The 15,064-nt window shown below is 41.1% G+C and overlaps 1 protein-coding gene across 5 annotated transcripts in view; it reads right to left on the minus strand.

Annotated features, from left to right (window-relative positions):
* The window catches only part of NUP214 (nucleoporin 214), a 101,997-nt gene that overhangs the window by 6,073 nt on the left and 80,860 nt on the right, over window positions 1–15,064 (minus strand). For 4 of the 5 annotated variants that reach the window (XM_037728044.1, XM_017499063.2, XM_017499061.2 and 1 more), the window contains exons 31-33: window positions 11,248–11,404; window positions 4,239–4,391; window positions 179–350 (exon numbers count right to left, since the gene is read on the minus strand). In XM_037728044.1, the coding sequence (XP_037583972.1) occupies window positions 179–350; window positions 4,239–4,391; window positions 11,248–11,404 (482 nt within the window). The remainder of the gene's footprint in view (window positions 1–178; window positions 351–4,238; window positions 4,392–11,247; window positions 11,405–15,064) is intronic. The other variant, XM_037728043.1, reaches the window with a different exon arrangement.

Genomic DNA, 15,064 nt, shown 5'->3' on the forward strand with positions numbered 1-15,064 from the left:
GGTCAGGATGGTCTCAATCTCTTGACCTCATGATCCACCTGCCTCAGCCTCCCAAAGTGGCGGGATTACAGGCGTGAGCCACCGCACCTAGTCTCAAATTTCTCTTCGGAGCAAGAGTACAGGCCTAGTGCTTTTTGGCTGGCATGTGAGTTCCGTCGGGCCCTCCCCAGGGGCTTACCCGAATCCTCCTGCGCTGGCAGCCGCAGTGCCCTCTCCGAACACTTTGCCTCCCGTCGAGCCCAGAGGGCTTGTAAAGGCTGGGGCTGAACCGAATGCTGGCACCCCTCCAAACCCAGGGGATCCCCCAAAAGTAGGAGGGCTGCCAAACACTGGAGCAGCACCGAAGCCACCTGAGCAAAACAGAGGCAAACAAACAGAAAAAGGGAGAAAGAAGGGAGGAGAGAGGAAGAGAAGACATTGAGCAATAAGAAATCAAATCAAAATAGGAAGAGAAAAAAGGAAAAGATGTTAGCAATTCAAATGTAAGAACTAGGGTAAAGAGTAATACCCCCGCTTCCCTTCTATCAAGAAAATAGCAATGAAAACAAAAACAAAGCAAAAGCCCTCAAACCAAACCACCCATTCCATTTCTAGCAGAGAGCTCTGGGGTCCACTCAGGAGAGCTCCTGCAGACCCCGTGTGTGTCTGAGAGGCCAGCCAGGTTCGTCAGTGTGAAGCCATGTGAGCAGACCTCTGAGAGTCCGCTTGGTGCACCCCCGACTCCTCTCAGGTCCTCTGAGCTGTTTTGAGTGAAAAACCATTCTCAAAAACTCCAATCCCTACCCAGCTGTCAAAAGATGACATATAGTATTACTTATCAGCATAGAGATAAGACATCTAGCTTCACAGAAACCCAAGTATAAAATCAGAGGCTCAAAACCCCATCTCAAGGAGAATCCCTGAATTGGGTCACAGCAGAGACGGAGATGTGCACACTGGCGTCCAGCCAGGTGCTTTTTATTTATTTACAGCCTGATGGCTCCTATGTCTCTCACCAGTCTCCCTTTCTCTCTCTCAGCGGAGAAGATTTTTTTTTTTTTTAATGCTTTTTTTCTGCAGTTTGGAATTACTTCTCAATGAAAAAACACACCAAATTTCCTCTTTGGAAGCAGGCTGCTGTATAAATCCAATAAAATGGTAAGTCAACAGTGAGGACAGCCCTAGAGTTCACATGCCTTCTGCAAGTTGCCAACACGCCCAGTGGGCTCAGGCACCACGCAGGTGGCCATGCAGACAAGGGTCAGATCGTGCACTAGGCAGCCTCCTCTGATTGCTGGTGATTGCCTGTCAGGCAGGAAGACAAAACATCCTCCCCTGAGATATTCCTGCTGTTCCTGATGCGTGTTCCCAAACTTCCAAGTTGCTGCTGAAATCATTCTAAAGTATTAGAGTAAAAACTCAGTAAGTGACTTCTTGAATGAATAGAATGGCATAAGTAATGTGCTCTAAATGGGGGCACCCTTTAAAGGGAGTACTTCTTAAAGTGGTCGCCTATGAACTGTGTGCTAACGGGAGTAATGGTGGCCTAGCAACAAGCCAGGAAATGGTCAGCAGAGCCAGTCTTTTCTCCCCTTTCAGAAAGTGAATCTGTTGTTAGAGGGATGAAATCTAGACCTCTTATCATATATGTAATCACAACACAAGCTTCTGCTGTCTGAATCAGGAAAGACCCAATACTGGGTATGAAAAGCTGTCAGCTGAATTCCTCAATTAACTGTTATCTTGTGATTCATTTATGTGCCTATTTGCCATTAATAGTGGTAGGCTGCACAACTGAGAAAATACTTTTTTTGCTAAGGCTCATGTTTGGGTTAACATGCTGCATTTTAAAACCTTGAGTGAAATTCCAAGCTATGATAATGAAGACTGTTGGGTTATAAATATAACAGGCTGGAAAAAAAAGTGCTAAAAAACCCTAACACTTGAATTATTTAAGACTGATCACAGATCTGGTTACACTTTCTTCCTAGACAAGCAGGGCTTTATCTAGGGCCTTGTACTCAATATTGTTTAGACTTCTTGGTGGAAGGTGAGTGAAAAATGGTACGGAAAATAAATGCACAGGGGAGAGGTGGAGGTTCAACATACGCAGAGAGAAAAAGCCCCCAAACAACAAACCTGGTCATAGCCAAATGAACTAGGAAGAAAATAGTCCTCTGACTTAAACAGGCAACTCTCCTGATGGCAGGAGGGGTTCAATTTTATCAGTTACTGTATTTTCATAAATTTCGTCTCCAAAAGAAACATACATTTTCTAATTGCCAATGATGATAAACATCAATTTATTGAGGGTCCACTATGTGCCAGGTGCCTCTTAGCAGTTTTCTTAAATCCTCCCAATAAGCCTGGGATCCTTACATTACAGGGGAGATAACTGAGGCTCAGAGAATATGTCACTTGTCTAAACTTTAGCCAGCTGGTGGGTGCTAGAGCTGGGGCTGGAACAAAGCCTGTGTGACTCAATGCCCACCTCTCATCTTCCCATCATTCATCCCCTGCCTCCCTCCATGTAACCAAATCTAACACTTTAGTGAGAGCACAGTGTAGATCACTGACCATGGTGGGCAGCAAGGCCATCTTCAGTCCATCCTACCTTCCTCCCGTCCTCTCCCTGGATGACCTCCAGCACGATTATTTTCTAATGCCATTTTATTGAAGGGAGGATAGACACTTTCAGAATTTTTCAAAGACCCATCCAAATCATCATCTCAAAATCCCTCTTAAGGCAAGAAGTGATTGCCCTGATGCCTGGCCAAGAAGGCAGTTCCTCCATTCGCAGCAGCCTTTCCTTCTGGGCTCAAGTGATTTTCCCACCTTAGCCTCCCAAACTGCTGGGATCATAGGTGCAATCCACCGCACCTAGCAGGGTGGGATTTTCAAAGGTCAGATTTTCAAATCAATGGGGACATAATCCCAGGATAAAGAACCATATGTAGGAAAACCATAAGAGTCAAAGAAAACATTATCTGGCTCCTAAAAACACAAAACGTCTTGATGATCAATGAACTCTAGTTGAAATGTTCACGATGTGCCTTTCTAACTGGGACAAAAGCCCTGTGGCCCTTTCATTTTTAAATAATGCACTGTGTATGTGGCCAAAAGAAGACTGGGATGCCCATTTCTATACCGTTTTAATTTCTAGGAAGAGTATTAACGACTAGCAACCAAGGACTAAGCTACCTGAGTCACAGTCTGAGGTGCACAGTGGATTTGCAAACCACGGCACCTGAGGCTCTAAACACAAGACTCCATGTACTAATTTGGAGCAGCCTTACTCCCAAGTCAGAGCCACTGATGTATCTATTCCTGAGGTCAGATCCTTCCTCTGGAATTAGCATATTTCAGAGCATCACATCCATACACACGAGGGCCAAGTGTCCTGCCCACTTACCCACAGGGAGTTTGCTTTAAAAAGCTGCTTGCTCAAACAGCCTACTCTGGACGCCCTGTCTTAAAAAAAAAAATCTCTTTTCACACAACTTGCCATCAACAAAGACAGGAGTGCAGACTCTCTGCAGATCTCAGAGACAGAAACAGGGTGGAGAGGCAGATGACAAAAATAAAGTACATGTTTTCAGATCTAAACATACATTGTTCTTTAAAAATCTTTAGTTATGAATACATCTTACATTATTATGAAAAGCATATAGTTTATATAAATGTATACTTAATAGTAATGCTGGGATAAAAAGTGGTGCTAGTAATGTTCCTTTTCCTTGGTTACATGGCTGTATTCCAGCTGCGAAAATTAATTAGGCTGATATGTGGACTGTGTATACACATATATTTCAATTAAAGAGGGGGAAGTAACATAACACATCAGAAATTAAACAGATGATCTGCCTTGACCCTCATAAGTAATGGGCACCCAAAGAAATCTGTGACCTACAGTGTTTTCTTGTTGACATTTCAGTTCTCATTTCCTTCTGTGTTCCCTTACTTTGGTTGTTCTGCAACTGTAAAATATTTACAATGTTTTCTCCCCAAGAAGACTCTGTGTTCTCTTAAGAGGTGCATTACATGTGTCCTATGCTTTTAAACATGTTTCAGAAGACCTGGAATCATGTTAGGAGTGTAGCAGATGCTCAATCAATATAAAAATAAAGTTGAGAAAACAGCTAACTTTACTCCAATCCTACTCTCTTGAGATGACCACCCTAGAGATGTCTCCTTCCAGATCTCTACGCATAAACAAATACACATATAAAGTTAACCATAACAAATACGTATAGGAGTACCTGTTTTGTTTGGAGAGGAAAACCCAAAGCCTTGGGACGCCACACTTCCTCCTCCAGAGCTGAAAGTACCAGTGGGTTTCTGCTCTCCGAACGACGAGCTGGCAAATCCACCAAATGTCTTGGCCCCACTGTTTCCAAATAGGTTAGAGGTATCTGAAGAGATGAAGATGTGAGGGAGGTCAGAAGGAGAAAAATGTCCTTACCTGCTGCTCAGAACAGAGAAGAAATCTCAGTTGGGTGTTTGGGAAGATGGGAGTGACACGCTGCCTAGAACCCAAGGGAACCGAACGACAGAGTGACAGCCTTTCTCTGATTTTCACGCACCTTGCTGGGAAGTTTTTAATCATTCTGGTACCCAGGCTCAGGATTTCCTGGCATGATTCTACAGGCACAAAATGAAGGGGCCGTGAGAGGCCCCACTGAGGAGGCCCCACTGAGGAGGCTTCTTTGTAGAAGCTCACTGGGTGCTCCCACAGGTGTCAGGACTGCCCAGCAATCCAGGCCACGGGCTCAGTCACACACTAGCTGCTTTATTCTGAAGAACAGGGCTTGGTTTGATTGGTCTCTTCATAGTAGGACCAACTTCAAATTTTGCCAAACTAGGGAAATTAAAGTTAGAATAAATCCAAACCAGGCATAACAGCTTCTAGCACTTACTTTCTGTTTTTATAGTCAAGTTCAGCACACGTGTGGCTGGCTGCCTGAGCAGCTCAGAGAATGGCAGTGAAATGAGAAAAATCATCGTGCTCCTATCTTTGATCTGAGGGGATCTAGGGATGCTCTGAAGAATGTGAAAGAGGCCAGCAGGACTTCCAGTCAGATTTCCTCTTTCTAAGAGGCTTAATGAAGCCCTTGACCTTTTAAATGCCTATCTAGGGGGTGATTCCCTTCCTCAACTATGCACTAAATTCACTCCAAGAATTAAAGGAACAAAGGAAACTACTAAAAACCAAGATGGCTGAGAAACTTCTCTCACCTGTTACAAGAAATGCAAACCTGACAGACAATAGATAAATAGCCAAAGTCCACATACAAAGGAGCTGCCACTCAGATAATACAGCACAGAATATGTCAGGGTTTTACAATTTTTTGGGAGGAAGGGGAGGTGGTGGGAAGGGAAGGAATAACTCACGTTGCCTACCACGTCTGGATGGGTGTTTTATTAAATACATACCCACAAGGCAGACAGAAGCCATCCTGAAGTGGAGTGGATGTCCAAAGATACAAGGCATAAATGGGAGGCACAGCATATGCTCTGGGTAATCACTGGGTGGGTAATGGAAGACCAGTCTCCCCCTAAGCCAGCCAGGTGTTCACAGGGAAGGTGAAAGGAGAGGACTGGAGGAGGGGAGCACTTAACATCACTTTCGAAGTCGAGCTGTTGGAAGGGGTAGCCCCCTTATTAACCTGTCAACTCCCTAGGTCTCTCAACTTGGTGCTGCTACCAAACCACCCCAATAGGAGAGCCACCATCGTTAATACTTCCAGATGCAACGCTCTTAATCCATAATCCAGGAAGTGAAAGACCCAGTCACCTCAAATTTCCAGGCACCAGTAATACAATATGACTTGGCCCACCACATCATGGTCACTGCCCTATAAAACCACTGCTGACAATTTGAGAGCCTGGCTAAAGACCCACATGCTGAGTATGTCAGGCACTGGCAGCTGAGTGGTTATGAAATCCCTCTGTATTACCCTCACACTCGGTACCACGGGATAATTTATCCCTTGACTGAGTCCCACAAAATGCCCTCTTGAGCAGTTTGACCTTCCCCTTATTGAGCTAGCCCAAGGTTACATTTGATTCCTTCAACGGCAGTACATTTGACACTGGAGATGAACAAGAGGCTTCTTACCCATTCCTTTTACTCAGTATTTCAAGAACAGAGGGCTGCAATTTTTGCACTTTGTTAGTGCTAGCAACGCAAAATTCAAATAGCAAACAAATTCAAGGGCAAGACTGGGGTTGCATCTCCTCTTGGGGAAATTTGGTGCTCTCATATGAAATGAGAGGTGAAATGATTTTACTGCGACAGTGGTGGGAAGTCAGAGATCATTTAGAAGTCTTTCGGTTTCTTTATCTTTTTCTCTCTTTAAGAGCTCTTTGTTAAAATCTTTATGGCATATTCTAGTGGAACAAGCAATGAAGTTTGCAGTCAGACCCAGGTGAGATTACCTAATAGCTGTGTGACTCTGAGCAAGGACTTAACTATCCTAAGTCCCAGTTTCCCCACACATAGAACAGGACAGCAATTTTGACTCTGCAGGGATGCTGGGAAGATAATGTGAAGCACATGGAGCACTAGTGTGATATGTCGTGGAGGCTCAGAAAAGGCTGCTGCCCTTCTCTGTTCCTTCAACCTCCTTCATCATCTCAATCATGCTCTAGCCAGTAAGACACAGAGCAGGTCAGCAGAAGAAAACGAAATCGTTTTCATTTTGAAAAGACCCCAAGAATTATACCATTAAAGCTGTAATCACTCTCATTTGCAGTCTCACAAGGAGCTCTGCATGTTGAGACATTTTACTGTTGATTCAAATTGCTCTGAAACAAAGTAGCATAAAACAATGACTGCCTCTCTGTTTCTTTTTTTTCCCTCCAAGGTTTCTGATATGGGATTTAATTAATAAGTTAAGCACCACAATAAAATACATTTAGAAAACAGAAACAGAACGGACTGTCATCAATAGACAAGTCAGGAACAAAAGAAAGCACTTACACTTTACTGCCCACCCTCCCTCACAAAAAATTTAAGCACTCTAATCCTATCAATCCAAAATTTTACAAAGACTTTTTTGTGTGGTTCTGTGTGTGGTATTACATGGAAGATACAAACCAAAATTCTATTTAAGATCTAAAGTTCTAGAATTATGATTTGATTCAAGAAGAATGTCATATTATTTGTGCATGTTACAAATTTATTTTCAGATTATATGCTATATTTTTATGCTTTCTCCCCTCAAAGTCTATGGTTAAAGGATAGACAGCTCTTATTCATTCTGAAGTGCATGAGAGAATTTATGACAAATTGCCTAATGAAAAAACCTCTCTGAAGAGTTCGAAGTAATTATGTATAAATAAAACCTCAAAATAAAACTACTGTAAATCCTCTGCATCTATTTAGCAACACAAATAACTTCAACAGCCAAAGTGTCATTTTAAGTCTTTCTCCTCCATTGATGTATTTAATTACGCTGTTACAAGTAAGAGTAATTTTTTAGTATGTGTAACAGACCACATGCTAAAAAAGTTTACGGGTTCAGAAAACTAAAATTTATAATTCTTACATGGTTATACTTGTCAGATATACAAGACTAGAAATAAATAACTTCAACCTAAAATATGCTTTAAATACCACAAAAGAAAAAAGAAAAACGAAGGGAGAAACTATTTCTCTTCATGTAGTTTCTGAGTAGACAATACAGCAAAAAAGCAAAATATTAAACATTGACTTTTCACTTCGAAAGAAATTATTCATAAATAAAATTCACTAAATAAGATAATGAGATTAGGCGTATTGAGTATGGGGTATCAGACCCATTTCATTCAGATGAGATGACATCTTTGAAGGAAAAAAAAACTCTTCCCAAATAAAACAATTTGTACCTCATTAACCTTTCAAACTTCACCATTTATACCATAAACCTTGACAGTTCCTGTTTTCTTTTTTTAAAAAGAGCTTTAGCCTCTTAATTTCCAAGCGTCATATTAAATCCCTTAGTTCAATCTAATTCCACAATTCCCATTCCGAAGACTCTAAGATAACCATTTTCTTCCCCTCAAAAGTCAGAAACCATGTCATTATTAAAAACTGGGAAACTAAAGGTTAAAAAAAATCAACTAAAAATAGTACACTCATTAGTATATACGGTTTTATGTAGCAGGGAGACCACATAATTGCTCTTTCTGATTAACCTCTGGCTCATAAAACAGTAGAGTCAGAAAATTAAAATAAGCAACACATACTTAAAATCTGTATCTATATCCATTTTTTTTTTTTTTTTTTTGAGATGGAGTCTTGCTCTGTTGCCAGGCTGGAGTGCAGGGGCGTGATCTCGGCTCATGGCAACCTCCACCTCCCAGGTTCAAGTTACTCCTCTGCCTCAGCCTCCTGCGTAGCTAGGACTGCAGGGATTACAGGTGTGAACCACTACACTTAGCCTGTATTCATTTTCTTTTTTTTTTTTGAGATGGAGTCTCGCACTGTCGCCTGGACTGGAGTGCAATGGCGCGATCTTGGCTCACTGCAACCTCCACCTCCTGTGTTCATGTGATTCTCCTGCCTCAGCCTCCTGAGTAGCTGGGATTATAGGTGCACACCACCACGCCTGGCTATTTTGGTTTTCTTTGTATTTTTGATAGACATGGGGTTTCATTATGTTGGCCAGGCTGGTCTCAAACTCCTGACTTCGTGATCCGCCCACCTCGGCCTCCCAAAGGGCTGGGATTACAGGCATAAGCCACCATGCCCAGCCCCTATATCCATTTTCAGTAGATGTGAGAGTTAAAAAAATGATAAAATTATATGATTATAAATATTTACTGTGTAATAGTACAAAATTGTTGTTGCCAAAAAGAGGGTAAAAAAATCTTTAACTGATACTAAACATCTTAAGTAATTTGGAAAATCCCAAGGTTGAAATGTAACTCCACTGTTCCTTCCTCTTATCCTGCACTTGGTGGCCCTCAGGGTTAAAAAAAAAAATTGCTGTCCCTTTCATTATCGATTCATACACTTAGTACCACAACAACTATTGAAAAAAAATAATACACTTAGTTTAAAAAAACAATACAATGTGAAGTGTTTCCTCTCCTCCTTCAAATTCACTTAAACTTCCCTTAGGCACACATGTAAATTGTTGGTTTACAATTAACAGACAACATTTAAAAGATGAAGACTAACAGGTTACCTGGTATCAAGAATAGTTATGTGTTTATTTTAAACCAGAATTAAAAGAATTAGCCAGTAACATTTAACAACAGGCTGGGGAGTCCTGGTTTGTGGTGTTTTCTGATTTCTATGGTATAAATACTCCACCATGGCTAATTACAGGCTACCCCACACGATGTCACTGAATGAGCAATTGGGGAGATGTGCACGGCTGGCTCTTGTGTGTCTGTGTAAACTAGCTGCAGCCAGCCACTGACAGAAGGCAACTCCTTGATAGTCGAGAGTCACGGCATTAGAGATGAATCAGCCAGGAGCAAAGGGATGTTTGTAGGGATATGACACATCTGACTTTAAACAAAACTGGTCAGTTGGTCAGTAACACAGCCTCACAGATAATACCTTAGCTCTAGGATAAAACCAAATTTCTAACTGCAGTGGAGCATGTTATGAAGTGTCTCTTCTGTGCCAGATTCTGTGTTTGGCATGTGATATCCGGTCTAGCTGAATTCTACATCTGTGACTTTCTGGCTTTGTGACCTCAGCATTCTGGGCTAGCTTCCTCAATGGAAAATGAAGAGCCATAAAAGGACAATGTTTTCAGTGTGTGCTATGGAGCCTCACAGTCCTGTGGTGCCAGCCAGCTGTGTGTCTTGGGGTTCCTGACCCCTGCTTCAGCAAGAACCTACTTTTATTCGTTCCCCTTATCAGGATGCTACTTAAGAGTTCATTGGCAAGAACAGTTTTTGAAAACTACTAGACTTGATTTCTGAGAACCCTTCATTCTAGGATTCCAAATCCCTCCTGGCAGACTAAAACCTAAACAACAAAAATTTCTGATTATATAACTTCACGAGTTAAGAGGAATGTGTCTCTCGACAAGTAATCTTTCCTTATATATTAGTGGAGTGGACAGTGACATCAAAATAACTAGGTTTTTGTTTGTTTGGTTTTTGAGATGGGGTCTTAACTGTGTTGCCCAGGCTGGACTCAAAAAATGACTAGTTTTTAGTTTGAAGGGCAAATCAGGATAGAAAATTTTGCTAACTGCATAGGCCTTAATAGTAAGGAAACATCTGTCATGACTGCAGAACACTAGCTCATGATTCATGAAGATCTTGCACAGCACAACCGATGAGGGAAACTTCATGTAGAGCACATTAAATGAGAGAAGCTGAGACAAACAGGACAGGCTCCCAACTTCCAATCTCAGCCTCCTTCTGAGCAGCAGGACAGTTAAGATATAAACAAACAGATTCCTTTCATTTCCAACCATGAATACACAGCTCAACAAAGAATTTTTAATGCTGGGCATGGTGGCTCATGCCTGTAATCTCAGCACTTTGGGAGGCCAAGGCGGGCAGATCACCTGAGGTCAGGAGTTCGAGGCCAGGATGGTCAACATGGTGAAACCCTATCTCTCCTTAAAATTCAAAAATTAGCTGGGCATGGTGGTGTCTGCCTGTAATCCCAGCTACTCAGGAGGCTAAGGCAGGAGAATCGTTTGAACCCGGGAGGTGGAGGTGAGCCGAGATTGTTCCATTGCACTCCCATCTATGTAACAAGGGTAAAACTGTCTCAAAAAAAAAAAAAAAAAAGCTAAAGGAAGCACTAGCAGATACAGCTTCAGATGAAAATAAAAGTGTAAGAGATGAGAAATACCAAAGTCTTCAAGTTTTAGGTGACATCTCCCTACAGGAGCTGAATTTTAAGGAAAATTCAGAGTACTACCCAAATGAAAGTCTACATGCTCTCCTCCCAGCATCCTCAGCTTGCTCTGCTGCTGCTCATTTATGCTTGTCTGCTTGTATTCACTTCAAGTCACTCCAATACTAAGAAACGGAGCGATTTGGGCCTTGGGAGAGAAGAGGGGAGCAGCTCAATACAGAGATCCTCTCCCTGCAGCTCTGATGTCTTTTCATGATTATATATGACATCTCATTAAAAAACCAAAAATAAAAAAGCAAAACAGATCATACTGATTTAGGGAAGATATCTTAAATGGGCCTTCTAGATTTTTTTTCCTTTTTATATTTGTCACAGAAGCTTTGATAACACCCTGAAAATGACAATGGCATTGGGCGACCAAGGGACTGGGAAAAGTCTTCTCAACTTACTTGTAGCAGCTGTGGATCCAAAGCCCCCACTGGCCGAGCTGAATGGGTTTTTGTTGGCTGCATCCTGACTGGGTTTCCCTCCAAGGCCACTGAAGAAACCTCCTCCTCTTCCAGTGTTTCCAGACCCAAACACACTACCACTGGAAGAGGATGACTGCTAAAAAACAAAAGGGGCAGGAAGCAAGATAGGATGAAAGGTCATCGTAAAATGGCAGACAGCATCCATGGGTAGGAGGTGCTCACAGCTGGTACAAATGGAAAAAGCAAGAGAACTCTTATTAGTTCTGGTACAAATGCTCTAACAACCACAAACGCAGCTAGACTCTGGACAGGGACTTACCACCTATGAGAAGTTCTCAAGCTATTCCATGTTTGAAGTTCTCTGAAAACATGATTTATGTTAGGTGGAACTTTTCGTGTTTATCTGCCAGGCTGCCTGCATGTCTGTTTGACACAATGCCAGTGTCAGGAAAACCAGCCTCACAAGAGACCCACCAAATAAAAAGTCTGAAAACATTTATAGGCTATTATGAACACCACTTATTCTGATTCCCCCAGTGTTTGGCTGAACTCATCAGCAACGAATGATAAGTGATTTACACTGCCTTTCTCTCAATTTGTGCACTTTTACTTCATAATGACTTTCCCAGTGCTGCAGAAGTAAGCTTAAATTAGCTCCATTGTTGAAATGATGACCAAAGCTGAATTCTGTCCAAGTTCGCAAATCTCATGCTCAGAGGATGTTGCTAGCGCAAGGGCAAATGCTGACTCGAGGCTGTGTCAGGCCCCAGACACTTAACTTCTTTGGAAGCTGATTCTTAAAGAACAACTGGGCTACATTTGAGGGGCTATTCACATTAGTTAAGTGTCATCTCTCTGTGGCTGAGAATGCAGAATAAGATGGGCTTTACAAAGGGGCCACTGTGCACAGAAACTTGCAAGAGCAGAGAAATGTTATTGATTCTTTCCGGTAAAATGGGGTAATTATCCACCTCAACACGGTGGTGAGTGAATCACATGAGCGAAGAAATTAACACATTTTAGAATGGAACCTGAAAAAGACTTACATGCTCAAAAAATGGTTGCTGTTCAGTATTTTAACAATGAACCAAAAATCAAGCACTCTGTATGTGCTAGGCACATTTCTAAGTATTTTCTAAGTAATCATTTAATCTCTACTAGTCAAACCTCCAGTGGGCCACTTCTGAAATACCTGCCACCTCCCTGTATCTCTAGTTTTCTACTCTGGTCTGAGCCACTTAACCCCAACCTTTCACCCTGACTATGCAACAACTTAGCTGGTCTTTTGCTCCCACTGCAGTCTGAGTTCACGTAGCATCTGAAGCACTACTTGGAATGGCAGTTACATCATTTCGCTCCTGTCTACCAATTCTAGAAGGCTCTACATGATCTGTCCCCTGTCTACCTCTCTGACATCATCTTTTATCACCTTCCTCCTCAGTCAGGGCAGTCACACATATCTTCTGTGCTTTGAATACAACAAGCTAATTTTTGTCTTGGGGCAACTTAATATACTTCTTAGTTTCTTTTTTTCTCCTTTAAATTTCTTTTATCTCTTTTTTTTTTTTTTTTTTTTTTTTTTTTTTGTTTTTTTTTTTTGCTCTTTGGCCCTGGCTGGAGTGCAGTAGTACACATTCTTGGCTCACTACAACCTCCACCTTCCAGTTTCAAGCAATTCTCCTGCGTCAGCCTCCCTGGTAGCTGGGATTATAGGTGCCCACCATTACGCCCAACTGGTTTTTGTATTTGTAGTAGAGATGGGGTTTCACCATATTGGCCAGGCTGGTCTCGAAATTCTGACCTTGTGATCCTCCCAAAGTGCTTGGGCAGGCATGAGGCACTGCGCCCAGCTATCCCCTTTAAATTTCTTAACAACAACAAAACAGTAACAATTTGCTACAATCATTTAATGATGAGTCACAGCTTTTAAAAACCAGCAATCCAATCCAGTCCTAACAGCATTGGTTCCGATAACTAGTAAACTGCATGGAAAGATAGAAAACCTTAACAATGAATGCATGATTTTTTGTGGAAGGTATCAGACTGCTTAGCTGACATCCATACATCAGGCTGAAACAGAAAATTGCCAGTATATGAGCATTTTGCCTGACAAAGCTCAGAAACCTCAAACAGTTCAGCTTAGTTTTAAAAATATGATTTGATAAATAATGGCTTCCCATAAAAATGAAGTCGATCGCTAACATACTTCACTGAAGTCAACATGAATTGATAGTTATTGCATCCTCATAAATGGGTATGAGAGAATTCATTTTAATTGAGATAAATAACAATAGGTTTTAAAACTTACGGAAAATCCAAAAATGTACAAAAAGCAGACAGAAGAGTGTAATGAACCTTCCATACACCCATCAGCCAGATTCAACAATGATCAACTCATGGCCTATCAGATTTTGTCTTTACCCCCAAGTACTTCTCATCCTTTATTACAGTGGAGCAAATCTCAGACATAGCATTTCATCCACTGATTTTCCTATATAAATCCATAAAACATAAACCATCACTACAAGACCATTATATCAGAAAAATTTTAACAATGCCTTAATATCACTGAGTAAGTGTTTAAGATCCAGACTGACAATATTGGAAAAAAAAAAAAAAAAAAAAATCAAACTTGACTCTCTTCAAGCCTCTAGACCTAACCACCACTGCAAGGGAAGAGGAAGTAACAGAGGGCCGAGGAGCGAGTTCACTTTGAAGCCATACCACGGGATGCAGTCAGCAACCAGATCATGAGAAACCCCACAGGACAAATGACCAGCTTTGTTCACAACTGAATTACTAGGATTCCAAAGGGAGGGACATGAAAGGGGAACCTATAGATAGAGACTAAAGAGACACAGCATGCAATCCCAATGTGTGGCCTTTATTTGGTTCTAATTAAAAAACAAAACAAAATGTAAAAAGAGACATTTATGAGTTTTCAGAGAGGCATTTCCTGACCATCCAACCTAAACCATCTTCCCTAATTACTATCACATCATGCTTTGTTTCTTCATAGTAGTTAACACTGTATGAAATTATACTCTTTTATTAAAGATTCATTCCCTCCACCTAATGGAAGCTCCACGAACACAGCCACTTTTGCCTGTCCTAGTCACCACTAATTCTTATATGAATGATTAATTTGAACAGGCCTTGGTTTCAGTCCTGGTTCTACAATTTACTAGCTAAGTATTCCATCTTAACAAAATGTTGAGTCTTCCAATGCATGAATATGGGATGAGTTTTAATTTATTTAGGTTGTCTTTAATTTCTTTCAACAATGTTTTATAGTAGTCATTGTGTAAGCGTTGTACTTCTTTGGTGAATTTATCCTACCCTTCCAGGACTCTGATTACACGTGTTGGACTGCTGATATTGTTGCACAGATCACAGAAATGCTCTGTCCATGTTTTTTTCCATCTCTCTGACCTTCATTTTAGATAACTTCTATTGATACATCTTTGAGTTCGCTGTGCTTTTGTAGTATTCACTCTACTGTTAAGGCTTTCTAATTTTTAAAAATTTCACATACTAGATTTAAACTTCAAATACAGATACAGAGTTCTATTTGCTTTTCTAAGCTTCTATTTCTCTGCTAAGATCCCTTATTCTACCAGTTTCAATAACTTTCCTATAAGCCCTTGAACACAACAGTTAAAGTCTTTGTCTCTAGATCCAATATCTGAATCATGTATAGGTTGATTTTTGCTGATTTAAAAAATTTAATTGTGGGTTTCACTATCTTTTCTGGTTGCTTTGCATGTTTCCTGTTTTTTTTTTTTTTTTTTTTTTT

This window comes from Cebus imitator, unplaced genomic scaffold (assembly GCF_001604975.1).
Source record: "Cebus imitator isolate Cc_AM_T3 unplaced genomic scaffold, Cebus_imitator-1.0 Scaffold254, whole genome shotgun sequence".
NCBI classification, from domain to species: Eukaryota; Metazoa; Chordata; class Mammalia; order Primates; family Cebidae; genus Cebus; species Cebus imitator.